Source organism: Erinaceus europaeus, chromosome 15 (assembly GCF_950295315.1).
Source record: "Erinaceus europaeus chromosome 15, mEriEur2.1, whole genome shotgun sequence".
NCBI lineage: Eukaryota > Metazoa > Chordata > Mammalia > Eulipotyphla > Erinaceidae > Erinaceus > Erinaceus europaeus.
The window spans coordinates 27,333,301-27,347,474 of NC_080176.1; the positions used below are offsets into that span (position 1 = coordinate 27,333,301).

Here is a 14,174-nt window from a genome sequence, read left to right on the forward strand (position 1 = left end):
CCTTGGGTGTTGCTCAGGCCAGACTTGTTCCTGGGCGGCTCACTCGTGTTTCTTTGTTTTTTTTTTTTCAATTAATTTATTTATTGGATAGAGACAGCCAGAAATCAAGAGGGAAGGGGGTGACAGAGAGAGACAGAGATAGAGAGACACCTGCAGCCCTGCTTCACCACTCGCAAAGCTTTCCCCCTGCAGGTGGGTACAGGGGGCTCGAACCTGGGTCTCTGTGCATTGTAACATGTGTGCTCAACCAGGTACGCCACCACCCAGCCCCCTCACTCTTTTTTTTTCTCTCTAGGTGGAAAGAGGTAGGAGACTGGGGGTGGGGAAGCACAGCAGCAAAGCTTTCTCAGGTGCAGTGAGGGCCGGGCCATAACCTGGGTCGTGCACTCGGCAAAGCTTCAGGGGAGCTAGCTCACTGGCCTGTCACCCACATTTTCATTGAACAGATGCGATGCCCCCCTTCCCACCAGGGCCCTCCTCCACCCCTATGTTGGGGGCTGGAACCTGGTCTGGACAGGACAGTGGGACATGGGCTCTGCTGGGAGTGGCATTTTCTTTTATTTTTTTATATTTTTAAAAATATTTATTCCCTTTTGTTGCCCTTGTTGTTTTATTGTTTTTAAAATATTTTTATTATCTTTATTTATTGGATAGAAACAGCCAGAAATCGAGAGGGAAGGAGGAGATAGACAGACAGACACCTGCATCCCTGCTTCACCACTCGCAAAGCTTTCCCCCTGTAGGTAGGGGCCAGGAGCTAGAACCCGGGTCTTTTCGCACTGTAACATGTCGCTCAACCGGGTGCACCACCACCTGGCCCCATTGTTTTATTGTTGTAGTTATTATTGTTGTTGTTGGGTAGGACAGAGAGAAATGGAGAGAGGAGGGGAAGATAGAGAGGGGGCGAGAAAGATAGACACCTGCAGACCAGCTTCACCGCCTGTGAAGTGACTCCCCTGCAGGTCCTGGGTAGCCGGGGGCTCGAACCGGGATCCTTCCGCTGGTCCTTGCGCTTTGTGCCACATGCACTTAACCTGCTACACTACCGCAATGGTATTTTCTTTCTTCTTTTAAAAAAATAATTATTTATTTGGGATGGAAACAGAAAAGAATTAAGAGGGAAGGAGGATGGGGTGAGAGACACCTGCAGCCTTGCATCACTGCTGTGAGGCTTCCTCCCTGCGTGTGGGGACCGGGGGCTTGAACCTAGGTCCTTGGTATGGTAGTGTGTGTGCTCAACCAGGTGTGCTACTGCCTGGCCAGAGTTTTCTTTTAAGAATTTTTTGATTGAGAGAGAGAGAGAAGAGAAAGCTAACAGAATGAGGCTCAGTTCCAGTATGTGTGGTGCAGGGGCTGGACTCAGAGCCACGAGCCTGCAAACCCTGTGCTCCATCCGCTGAGCCTTGCCTCTGCTGTGAGGGGCCAACGAAGGGCTGCTTTTAATGTCCCTCCCCATTCCAAGAGCCCCTGGAGTCTGTGCATTTTTCTTTTAATTTTAAAAAATATTTATTTACTACCAGGGGGAGAGGCCCAGACCCTAACTCTGGCACATATCAAGCCAGGAACGGAACTCGGGACCTCATGAGTGAGAGTCCAGTGCTGTCCTCAGTGCCACCTTCCTGTTTGCACAGGGGCAGGGTCTGCGGCTGCCAGGGGTGCAGGCAGGATGGGGGACAGGCCCCCCGGGGAGCGGGCTTCCTGAGTCTGGGAAGCAGACTGTTCCGAAATGGCCACCTGGCAGAGGTGCTGCTCAGTCCACAGAAACTGTGCTGCTGGTGGTGGTGGGGAGGCTCCGGTGCCTGAGGCACCCCCAAAGTGACATTAGGGTTAGTAGTGCTGGGGTGATGGGCAGAAGCCTGGGTCAGAGCAGCGCCTCTTGGTAGAGGGAGAGGCAAGGACACAGAGAGACAGGCAGGTCACCAGCCTCAGTTTCCCCATCTGGGAACCTGTATGCTTGGGTGCAAGCTGAGTGACAGACGCTGGCACCCCTGTGTGGCTGTGGCAGGAATTGCAGGCACTCAGATGACCCTGACTTGAGTCATGTCTTCCTGCGGGGGATGGGGGGGTGGGGGGAGGTCCTGGGCCCCCAAGAGCCCATTGGGCTGATACTCTGGGGGAGTGGGAGCCCCAGGGTGAGGCATGACAACCCTCAATGGTAGCAGGTTCCAGAAAAATGGGTGGTTAGTGGGGTATAGAGGCCCCTCCAAGGTCAGCGCTTGGGGTGGGTGCAGCAAGGGATGCTGAGGTCTGCACGCTTTTGTCGGGATGGGCTCTGCACGTCTGTCCAGGAGGCAGGCAGAGCTGGGAGTGCCAGGGGTGGGTGGGCTTGTGCTGGGTGAGGAGGGGGCGCTTGGGGTGCAGAGAAGGGAGGGCCTAGGGGTTGAGGCTGGGCAGTGGGTCCAGGCTGGGCTCGCAGCCCACAGGCAGGGTGGCGGCCTCGCTGGGCGGGATGTGGTGTGTCAGGTAGCGTCTCCCCATGAAGGAACCAATGCGTAGCTGCCCCGGGGCCTCCTCAGGCCACCACAGGTTGGAGCTGTGAAGGGACGAGGCAGACTCCCTTCTAGAAACTTCCAGACTCCCTCCCACCCCCAGGAGGCCCTCAGACTCTCGGGACCTGGGCTCCCTGCACCCCCAGAGCACAGGGTCGGGGGACACTCACAAGCGTGTGGAGGCAGACAGCAGGAAGGCCAGCAGCAGGAGGCCGGCGAGCACAGGCAGGATGGAGGTGATGACAATCATGTCCCCACTGCGCCACCCCGGCCAGGTGTCCACGGAGCTGGGGGTCTGTCCTGCCCACAGAGGCTGCTCAGAGGTGGGACCCCAGCCCACCACCTGTCCCCTGGCTCGCCCAGACCTGTGAGACCCCCGTCTGTCCCCATGTGTCCACTGGGTTTCGGCTTCTGGGCTGTTTCGCCTACACACTGCTGGGCTCTTTGGACTAGCCTGGGGGGCACCAAGGGATTCAGGGTCTTCAGGTACCCCCACCTCCAAAATTTCTGGGGTCCCCCCCACTCCACACCTGGTCTGGGGAATCACAGGACAAGTGGGACCCTGCAGAGTGACACCTCCGGGGTTGTCCCCAGAGCCCTGACCTTGATCCCAGAGCCTTTCACATACCCCTGCAGTGCTGGGCACAACTATTCCATCTCCCTGCCCCGGGCCCCTATAAGGAGGGGCCGGGGAGAGGGGAGGGGATTCAGTGCCCCTGATCCCACCTGCCCACCCATGTGGGGGCTGTGTTTTCCAGTGGGGGCGGGTGGAAGACTGGGGCACCACCTCCTGGCCCCTGACCCCCAGCCCCAGAGAAGCAGGTGGAAGGCTGGGCAGGGCAGGACCACTGTCAGAGGGTGATGAGTCCCAGTGGGAACACCTAGTGGGGGGGTGTCCCTTTCCTACCACGGTGGAGAGTGATGGGGTCAGACCACCTGGTCTCAGCCTGCGGGGTGCCCTTGGCATCCATCAGAAGGAACTTCACCCTGGGGAGAGGGAGTGGGATGAGTTGCCTGGGGCGGGTCCCCCAGTTACCCCCCTATACACACAGGAGACATCTCTCTCTAGGGCACCCTATCTGGTTTGGGGCGGGGGCTTTGGGAGATGTACGGGTCAAGTGGAGTCAGTGAGGCCACAGAGGGCCCCCCCTCCCGTAGGTGTAGCACCCCATAAAGGCCCTGATTTGGGTGTGGTCTGGGCTCCCTCAGAGACCAGAATGCTGGCTGCCCAGGGCCCGGATGGCATCTACTCAGCTAGAAAGCTCTGGACGTTCCCAGGGGCACTCAGAGAGCTGGCTGGGGAGTGGGGGCTGCTGTGGATGGGGAGGAGGGAGGCAGCTACAGAGAGGGATTGTGTACCCCCAGAGTTGGTGAGAGGGCAGGGGTGGGAGCCCCCTATGTCTTCCTTGCTGGCTCTCAGCTATTCTGGGGTCTCCCTGGGATACCTGACCTTGTCCCTGTCACCTGGCCCTGTCTGGACACCTGCTTCCCCATGTAGCTCCACCCTAAGTGAGCCCTGGGGGAGGGCGGTGCTCTGTGCCTCAGTTTCTCCACCTGAGAAAGAAGAGTCTTCTCTCCTGCCTTCCTACTTCCCACCCTCCTAAGGCTGGGCCATGGGCCCCTCCCCATCTCTCCCAGGGCCCCAGGGGCCCAGTGTCCCACCCACCTGTAGGGCCCAGGTCCTGGGAGGGGGGCATTGCAGTAATGACGCAGCTGCCAGAGATCAGCCAGACAGCCAGGGTCATTGCCCACGCGGAGCACAGGGACGCCCCCGTTCCTCTCCACAGGGTCTTCGCAGGGCAGCTGGGCCAGGGCCAGGGGCAGTGTCATGTAGTGGCCATGGGTCAGCAGCCGTGGAGAGGCCGGGATGTCAGCCAGGCTCTGTGGGTTCCGGAAGCCGGTGGATGCTGTAGGAGGGAGGGACAGACGGCCAGGACTGGGGTTCAGGGAGCTGCCCCCTCCTCAGGGCCCACTGGGGGGGGGGAGTCCAACTGTCATAGGAGACCGTGAGGGGCTCCCAGTCCTACTCTAGGACACACCATTGCTGAAGGCCACCACCAGCCAGATGGTGTCGTTGGCCCGGGCATGGCCGTCCAGGACGCAGCGTGGCTGCTCTAGGGAGAATGTAGTGGCTGTGACCTTGCCTTCTAGGTCCCATGCTGTGATCTGCGGTGTGTAGGCCACCAACTCTGAAGAGAAAGAGAAAGAGAGAACAGAAGCAATATCTGGTCTTGGGCTGCCTCTGATGGTGGGGGGATCCCCAGCCCCTGGTCTGGTCCACCCCAGGCCCCCACTCACCCAGGCCAAGGCCGAGCCAGGGCCAAGCCAGCACTGTCAGGAGCAGTAGCCACGAGCCTAGTGGCTGCTGGGGGAGTCCCATGGCGGCCTCTCTTCCCTGGCCACTTCTTAGGGCCACCCCCTCACCGGCACCTCTGGCCTGGAAGAGCTGGTTCCTCAACCCTTCTGGTCAGGCCCAGGGCTAGAAAAACCTGTAAGTAGAAATACACCTCCTTCTCCTGCAGCTTGAACCCCCTGACCCAGCCCAGCTTGCCTCAGGGAGGGCTCTGGCCCAGGTTTCCCCTGCCAGGGTCAGGGAGAGAGGAAAGGCCAGAACCTCAGACTTCCAGGGCCTCCCCAAGGCTGAGTCAGGCCCCACCCAGTCTCCCGGGCCTTCTGACTGGGGGCTGCGTGTTTGACATTCCTGCTCCTGGGGTGCCAGGAGCCTCCTGCCCTATTCCCACCCAGGGAGTCTCTGGGCTCCAGCCCCAAGTGGTCTGACTCCATGCGGGCCACAGCCCCCACCCCCAATGCCTTAGTGTTTCTGTCACCTCCAGGTCCAGCCCTCCCTCTGTCCCCTCAGGAAGAACACAGGCAGAGAGGACTGTCCCTACAGCTGACAAGCCTGACCCTAACTCACATATGGTAAGAGTCACCCTTTTAAAAAAAAGGTTTATTTAATGTTTTTTAGTAATCTTTTTTTACTTTTTTAAAAATTTGCTTTCCCCTCCTTTTTGTTGCTCTTGTTATACTGTTGATGTAGGTATTATTATTGTTATTGATGTCATCATTGTTGGATAGGAGAGAAATGGAGAGAGGAGGGGAAGATGGGGGGGAGAGAAAGATAGACACCTGCAGACCTGCTTCACCGCCTCTGAAGCGACTCCCCTGCAGGTGGGGAGCCGGAGACTCGAACCAGGATACTTACGCCGGTCCTTACACTTCGCACCACATGTGCTTAACCTGCTGCACTACCGCTCGACCCCCACATTTATTTAATTTTTAATCTTTATTTATTGGGTAGAGATAGCCAGAAATCAAGAGGGGAGGGAAAGATAGAGAGGAAGAGAGACAGACACCTACAGTCCTCTTCACCACTTGCAAAGCTTTTCCCCTGCCAGTGGGGACTTGGGGCTCAAACCTGGGTCCTTGCTCATTGTAACATATGCTCAAGCAGGTGTGCTACCATCCGGCCCCAAAGGTTTATTTATTAACGGTGGCGGTGGTGGAGAGAACTGGGACCTCTGGGACATCCAATCTAGGGGACCCCACATCTGCAAGTCCAGTGTTTTGGGTACCAGTGCCTGGCCCTAAGTACAAAGCTTTATCCACTGCGCCACCTCCTTGGCTGCAAGGCTCATCATTCTCTGGTGACATGTGAAGGGCCAGGGGGTTGGCTCAGTGGTTAGGGTGCTAGCCTTCCATACAGGTAGGTGGTCTTGGGTTCGAGCCCCATCACATGCGAGGGCCATGGATGGAGACAGGTGGAGCTCCATGGATGGTAGAGTAGTGCTCCGGTATCTCTCCCTTTCTCTGTCTCTCCATCTCTGAGTGAAAAAGTGGCTTGGAGCTATGACATCAGCATACACAAGGCCCCGGGTTCACAAAGTAAATACAAAAGGAAGAAAGAAAAACTGGGCCAGGGTAGCTAAACTCAGAACCACGAGCACTAAATAAAGTGCTCATCACCGCCAATTCCAGAAGCTTACCTCAGCCCACCAAGAACCCAGTGTCCATTAAGGCACCACCCTGAACCCCCCCCCCCCCGGCCCCAGACACCCCTCCTGACAGCTGCCAACCTGCTTCCTGCCTCCACGGACTTGCCTGTTCTGCTGTTCAAACAATGTCTGGAGTCACACCAAGCCTCCTTTCACAGGGTTCTTTTTGGCCCTTTTTCTGACCGAGTAATATTCCATTGAAGGGATCCGGCACAGTCTATCCACCCGTCTGCAGGTGAGTGTTGGTATGCTTCTGGGATCTCTTCTGCTACACTGCTTGACATTGTGGTCTATTTACATGATCATTCTGTTACATTGGTTTGGTCTCACTCCCCCCGCCTCCGGGAGATTTGGTTTAGCCCTTGCTAGTTTTGGCTTCTTCCCTCTCCCTGGCCCCTACCCTAGGTACTTCTGGAGTTCCTGACGCTGCGGCCGGAGGAGAAAGATGCAGGACAGATTTGTGTGGTGATTAGATTAGATTAGTTTTTTGAACCGTTTGCTCGTGAATAAAGAAATACTGCTTCTCTGCTCAGCCGTGTGTCCCTGGTCTCTGTCTCCCGCCTGTGAAACTAGCCCAGCATACTGGCGCCCTGAACTTTGACAACAGGTGGGCACGGGGCTGGTTTCCACTCCTGCCACCGTGAACTGTTCCAGATGTGGAGGTACCTTAGGGAGCAGCCCAACTGTTTCCTGAAGCGGCTGCTTCTGACACTCCCAGGCAGTTAAAGAGGGTCGCTGTTTCTCTATAGGCCTACAGTCCTGTTGTTTACTCCCCAGTCACCCTACTGTGTGTGCAGGGGTGCCCTCATTTTTTTTTTTTGCCTCCAGAGTTATTTCTGGGGCTTGGTGCCTGCACTACAAAGCCACTGCTCCTAGAGGCCATTTTTTTCTTTTTTTTTCCTCCTTGTCATTGATGTCATTGTTGTTGGATAGGACAGAGAGAAATGGAGAGAGGAGGGGAAGACAGAGAGGGGGAGAGAAAGATAGACACCTGCAGACCTGCTTCACCACTTGTGAAGCGACTCCCCTGCAGGTGGGGAGCCAGGAGCTCGAACCAGGATCTTTACGCTGGTCCTTGCACTTAACCCGCTGCACTACCACCCGACCCCCGAGGCCATTTTTTCCATTGTTGTTTTTGCTGGATAGAACAGAGAAATTGAGAGAAGGGGGAGATAGAAAGGGAGAGAGACAAAGAGATAGCTGCAGACCTGCTTCATTACTTGTGAAGGGACCTCCTTGCAGGTGGGGAGCCGGGGGGGGCTCGAACCGAGATCCTTGCAATTTGCACTTAACCTGGCACGCTACCGCCCAGCTCCCGTCACCCTGTAGTTCAGACGTTAGTTTCTTTAATCGGGTGAGTGCTTTCTACCTGCCAGCTGGTTGTTTGCACTTGTCTTTTTTTGCCCCCCCGCCCCCAGGATTATTGCCAGGCTTGGTGCCTGCACCACGAATCCACTGCTCCTGGAGACCATTTTTTCCCCTATTGTTCCATACTTGTTATGGTTATTGTTGTTGTTGTCGTTGGATAGGACAGAGAGAAATAGCGTAGGGGAAGGGGGGGAGAGAAAGATAGACACCTGGGAGTCGGGCTGTAGCGCAGCGGGTTAAACGCAGGTGGCACAAAGCACAAGGACTGGCATAAGGATCCTGGTTCGAACCCCAGCTCCCCACCTGCAGGGGAGTCGCTTTACAGGCGGTGAAGCAGGTCTGCAGGTGTCTATCTTTCTCTCCTCCTCTCTGTCTTCCCTCCTCTCTCCATTTCTCTCTGTCCTATCCAACAACGACAATAATAACTACAATAAAAAAACAAGGGCAACAAAAGGGAATAAATAAAATAAATATTAAAAAAAAAAGATAGACACCTGCAGACCTGCTTCATCACCTGTGAAGTGACTCCCCTGCAGGTGGAGAACTAGGAGCTCAAACCGGGATCCTTATGCCGGTCCTTGTGCCTTGTGCCATGTGCGCTTAACCTGCTGTGCTACTGCCCGACTCCATTTACACTTTTCTATGGAGAAAAACCCAGATGGCTTCTTCGTCCGCTTCTAACAGGGTGTCTGTCTTCCGAGCATCGGGGTGTGAGACCCCCCCCCACCGTGGTCTGGTGCTAGCGCTCTGCCAGGCCTACCATTTGCCAGCATTCTCTCCTGACACTGATGGAGGAGGGGGCATTGGAGCTCGGGGCCCAGCCCCAACCCTGTGTGCCCCAGGGCCCCCTGGAGTCTGTGTGCGGTCAATCAGGTCTGGGGTGCTGGCTTCCCTACCAGGGACCCCTGCCTGCCTCCCCAGACCCCACAGGGTGCTTTCTTATTTTAATGATCTGGAAGAAGGCAAGCACCTAGCTGGACAAAGTGTTCTGGTGGGGGGGTTTCATCTCTGTGCCTCAGTGGTATAGCTGAATGCACTCTCCTGCTGCGCAAGGGTCTGGGCGTAACTGAACCTGCGACCCTCCAACCCCAGGCCCCTGCCACTCCCCCACGTGAACAGCGAGTCTGGGGGCATCTGACCCACCAGAAAGGGCCAAGCTTCTGCCGCCACCGCCACCCTTGGGGGACAACTCCAAGGGTGGCCGCAGGCTAGCCCCGGCCCTGGCAGCTGCATCACAAAACCCAGTGCCAGGAACCATTTCTCTGCTTGATAAGCTTTGAAACAATGGAAGCCCTCGAGACAAGTTTTATTTCCCCCCTGGGCAGGCCATTTCCCCTCAGGTAAACCATTTATCAGTAATCAAGTGAGACAACACACAGTTGTGGTAACAAACATGGTTTCGGCCACTGTTTGTTGCAAGGAACATTCCACTTTGAAGTTTGCTCCCCCTCCTCCTCCAGCATCTCCCCCCCCTTTTCCCCAAAGCCTTATAATGCCTGTGAACACAATAAAATTTTGCAGCTTGATCAGAAACCTGTCTTGCTGTCGTTCTTTCGTGTCTCTTGTCCCTGTCATTCCAGGTCCTTAGGTTCCTAGCCCCTGTTCACCGCCCCGCTGGTCAGGGCACCCAGGACACAGGGAGACCAGTAGGGGGCGCTGTCCGTCGCAGCAGTAGAGTGCTGGAGAGCTGGGCCTGCGTGGACCAGCCCCAAAGACTCTGAGCCTGTGTCGCCTGAGGAAGCAGGGCTGAGTAGGCAGCCGCGTCTGTGCACCTGTCCGGTCACACACCCCAGGGCACGCACACGCATTCACACACACATACAGCCTCTCCACGGACACGGGGGCCTGCTGGCTTTGGCTACAGGGTATTTATTGCAAACAGAACATCTGAGGTATGAGAAGCTGATCCCACCCCACACCTGTTGCCTGGGCGGCAAGGGGCAGTGTCTCCTCACCCCACACCAGGCCCTGGCACAGTGGGCCTGTGGGGGCTCCCAGCACTGAGGTAGCTGCATCTTGACTCCTGCAAGCACAACTCCCAGGCTGGTCTGAACCCCACACAGATCTCTACCTGGAGGGGAGGAGGAAGGAGGCGGGCGCCCCGACTCCCACTGGGGCTGCCCAGCGGCCCCGTGAACATCCCGGAACATTCCAGCCTCTGGGGAAAGGCATGGGCGCAGAGCTCACTGCCGCTCTAGGCAGTCCTCCGTCACGCCCTGGGCGGCTAGCTCGGCCAGCACGTTGTGCAGATAGTTGGGGTCGGGGTAGCCATGGCCCGTCAGGTTGCGGTCCATCTCCGTCTTGTGGTGGATTTCGTTCCACACCACCGTGTCTGTCTCGCCCGTGGTGCTGGACGTGCCCACCGTGAAGATAAGACGCCTCTTCCAGGCCACCTTCAGCAGCTCCAGGACCTGGGGGTGGGGGTGGGGGCTGGGAGCCAGAGCTGGCACATTCCTCTTTCCCCCTGGGGTGCCAGGGTGGGCCCCCATCCTCCTGCAGCCTCCATGGCTGTGTCTGCTCCCTCTTCCCAACCCCACAGCCCCGTCTTCGGGGGGCTCCAACCTTGAGCTCCACCTCAGAATCCCCAGCCTGCCCGTGACCGGAGCCCTCCCTCCTGACTCTTTCCGACTTCCCAGAACCCCTTGGCTGAGCTTCCTCTCTGCCTGTGTCCCAGAAGCCAAGTCCTTCCTTTCTCCCTCCTCCCCAGAGTCAGGCCAGGGGCTCTGACTCTGGGGTGCACTCAGAATGATGCCTCAGCTCGTGTGCTGAGGCTGCTCCCCTTTCAGAACCCACTCTGTGGTTCTAGAATGTTCTTCCTGCTTCCTCAGACCTAGAAAGTCCCAATGCAGGTGGGGGAGCGTCCAGGCCACCCCAGTCCTGCCTCTGTCCCCACCCTAGCTGGACTGAAGAGCAGGAGACCCGGCAGACAGTCTCACCACACTGGGCAGGCTGGGCTGTCTCTGCCTATGCCCCTCCCCGCTAGACACCTGACAGCCCCCCACTCCAGTGAGACTGCGAGCAGAGCAGGCCCCGCCCTCCCCAGGGCTCCTTACCTTGCGGCCCTGGGCGTTGTCCGGAAGGTAGCACTGGCGGGGGAACCCTCTGGCGGTGAATGGCTTGCCGGGGTTGGGGTGTTCTGGGCCCTACAGAAGGAATGGAGACCCCAGGAGTGTACTGTGGCTGTGTCAGGAACAAGAATATTATTCCTGAACAAATTTGTGGTGACTTATGCCCAAACCTAGAATAGAATATTAATAAGGAGTGTGAACTTAGAAAAATACTGAAGTGTGTGTCTAAAATAATATGGATATATAAGAAGCATGTACTTGAAATAATATGTACTTGAAATAACAATATGTACTTGAAACAATATTACGTACTTGAGAAGTGTGTATTTAGGACATATAAGTGTAAGAATATTAAGTGTGAAAGTATTTCTTTGAGTATGAAATGTTTTAATAGGTTAAGAATATTAGGATAAGTTGTTTAAGTTTAGAGTGTTTGATAAAGTTGAAGTGAATATTCAAGTGTGAGAATGTTATTTTGAATTTGAAACATGAAAATGCTTATTTTAGTGATGAAACATTGTTAAAATTAAAGTGTTAAAATACCTTTGAGTTTTAAGTGACAAAGTGAAGATAAACTTAGAACCTTGGCCCCCAAGCCCTGCAGGCCTGCATTAGATAAGCAGATGCCCTGAAATGTCCCTGCACCGGCGTTAAAGTCCCGTGCAGAGCAACCCTAAAGTAACCCCCTCAATTTTTTGAAATGCCCCCGCAGGCCAGCTTAAGTCTTATGCAGGGTAAGCGCAGTGCGGCCCCAGAGTTCTCTGAAATGCCTCATACACCAGCACAAGATAAATGCCCCACATTTATCTTGTGTATAGCCTGATAAAGTTAGACCTACATGTCAGGAAGACCCCACCTCTCATTGACTGGAAATTACCTAACCCACACTCCAGCCTAGCTCAGGGATAAAAACCCCGGACTGGGAGTCGGGCTGTAGCGCAGCGGGTTAAGCGCAGGTGGTGCAAAGCACAAGGACCGGCATAAGGATCCCGGTTCAAACCCCGGCTCCCCACCTGCAGGGGAGTCGCTTCACAGGCAGTGAAGCAGGTCTGCAGGTGTCTATCTTTCTCTCCCCCTCTGTCTTCCCCTCCTCTCTCCGTTTCTCTCTGTCCTATCCAACGACGACAACAACAATAATAACTACAACAATAAAACAACAAGAGCAACAAAAGGGAATAAATAAAATAAAATAAATAAAAATAAAAAATAAATAAATAAAATTAAGTATCCTTCAAATCTTTAAAAAAAAAAAAAAAAAAAACCCGGACTTTTGGACATGGAGGGCAACTTCTGAACTGCATGCTAGCATGTGAGTTCAGAAGCCCCCATCCGGCATATCCCGTGGCAAACACACCGATGGCCACGGAGGTATCTGCAAATTCCCGGACCAGACCCGGACCAGATCGGGACCCAGGACCCACCCGGACCAGAACTCTAACCGGACCAGCCTCGTCAACCTGAGGACATCATTTGTCGTGACCTTACCTGCGCTCCTACCTGTTTTAGACCGAGGAGGTATTTGGGGATGCATAGTTATAATTATAATAATTTGATGTTAGAAATATTGTGACTTTTGAACAGCATTTCAGTAAGTTAGAATGTGTTGTTAGAGTGTAACGTGGTGTTAGAGAGCCACCTAGTGTCAATAAAGTAGTACTGCAGTACTTATAAAAAAATAGTAACAGCCTCGGTTTTCATTGGCAGAATTCTTTAACATACTTAGTCATTATAAGGGTCATATTTTTGGTCAGAATGCTCATTACAGGCTGCAAGTGGCCCGGGGGAGTGCAGGGCATGATGGCGGCCTCACCCTTCACTTCCATCCTGGTCTCCCCACTGTGGCATGAGCCAATCGCCAATAACCAATTGATCCCTAGGGCTTCTGGACTGGGGAAGACTCCCCCCTCCGACATTCTGGTACACAAGCCCTCCTCTCTGGAGTAGGGGGTCTCCAAGGCAGTGACAGCAAACTGAAGAACAGGAGCTGGGGCAGTCGGAGAGGCGGTGCAGTGGCTGGAGCCCTGGACTCTCAAGCCTGAGGTTCCCAAGATTGATCCCCAGCATCGCATGTGCCAGAAATATGCTATCACTCTCACATTAATCAATAATTATTTCAAAAAATATTTATGTCTTTATTCCCTTTTGTTGTCCTTGTTGCTTTATTGTTGTAGTGACCGATGTCATTGTTGTTGGATAGGACAGAGAGAAATGGGGGGGACAGAGAGGGGAAGAGAAAGACACCTGCAGACCTGCTTCAACGCCTGTGAAGCGACTCCCCTGCAGGTGGGGAGGGGGCTTGAACCGGGATCCTTCTGCCAGTCCTTGCGCTTTGCACTACCTGTGCTTAACCCTCTGCGCTACCACCCGACTCCCTAAATAGTTGTTTTTAAGAGAGAGAGAAGGAAGGAGGGAGAGGGAGGGAGGGAGGGAGAAAGAAGGAGCTGGAGTAAATAGCCAGCTTGCTCCTATCCTCTGCCATGCTCACTCCTCTCCTTAGCGCAGGCCCAGCCCTGTTTTGCTCTCCCAGCAGGAACCCACGGGCCCCACCCTGGGCTCTGAACTACCACGGCTCCTGCCCGAGGCCCCCAGCTCCCTAGCCTGTTGACACTAGTCTCTTGCTATCTTTGAACATGGACCTCTGCCCGGGACAGGTCCTGATAAGCTGTATTCACCTCCAGGAAGCCCTCCCTAGCTCCCTGCTGCCTGAGGATAAGTGGGAGGTGAGGAAGTAGTGGCCAGGGTGGAGTAGGTGGGAACCAGGGTGAAAGAGGACTGTTGTGTGCTGCCAACCCCCCCCCCAAAACACACCTGAATGCCTTGAGGGATATTGTAGACGATGAGAATCGTCCCACAGTCCTCGTGGCCAGGGAGGGACACCTGGAACTGGAACACCTCCATCTTTCCCCGGGGCTGAGTCCCCGTCTTCTCGCCGTAGATGGTCTTACAGGAAGGACACTGCAGGCTTCCGTCCTGCATGAGGACGACGACCATGGAGCGTGAGGCTGCACCTGAGCATGGCCGCTCACCCCGCCCCCCACGGGAAACTCAGTTCCTACAGCCCCCTGGGAAAGGTGCGTCCTGTGCCCCCAAGTAGGCAGCAGCCTCCATTCCAGGCGCCAGGCAGGGAGATCAGGTGGATGCCTTAGGAACACACCTCGTGGGTCTAAGCAGTCCCGGTGCCCAGGCTGCGGGCAGTGGCATAGGGATGCCTAGACAGAGGCCAAGCAGCCGGGGGTCTGTCCATCCCATCCTTC

General features: G+C 55.3%; 2 protein-coding genes across 6 annotated transcripts in view; both read right to left on the minus strand.

The window, feature by feature from the left end:
• Nucleotides 1-1,481: 1,481 nt before the first annotated feature.
• On the minus strand, nt 1,482-5,411 carry UPK3B (uroplakin 3B). 2 transcript variants are annotated; one of them, XM_007517939.3, is made up of 6 exons: nt 4,788-5,403; nt 4,529-4,678; nt 4,156-4,396; nt 3,397-3,476; nt 2,660-2,789; nt 1,482-2,533 (listed from the first exon to the last, which is right to left on the minus strand). In XM_007517939.3, exons 1-6 carry the CDS (start codon nt 4,867-4,869, stop codon nt 2,374-2,376), a joined length of 843 nt encoding a protein of 280 aa, XP_007518001.1. In that variant the 5' UTR covers nt 4,870-5,403; the 3' UTR covers nt 1,482-2,373. The 2 variants fall into 2 exon arrangements, with proteins under 2 accessions (XP_007518001.1, XP_060029448.1); XM_060173465.1 differs by having other exon boundaries at nt 2,376-2,533; nt 2,660-2,784; nt 4,788-5,411.
• Nucleotides 5,412-9,701: 4,290 nt separating this feature from the next.
• Nucleotides 9,702-14,174, minus strand: part of DTX2 (deltex E3 ubiquitin ligase 2) — a 41,695-nt gene continuing 37,222 nt past the window's right edge. For all 4 annotated transcript variants that reach the window (XM_016185955.2, XM_016185953.2, XM_016185954.2 and 1 more), the window contains 3 exons: nt 13,729-13,890; nt 10,906-10,995; nt 9,702-10,263 (listed from right to left, as the gene is read on the minus strand). In XM_016185955.2, coding sequence (XP_016041441.1) covers nt 10,036-10,263; nt 10,906-10,995; nt 13,729-13,890 — 480 coding nt within the window. In that variant the 3' untranslated portion in view covers nt 9,702-10,035. The remainder of the gene's footprint in view (nt 10,264-10,905; nt 10,996-13,728; nt 13,891-14,174) is intronic.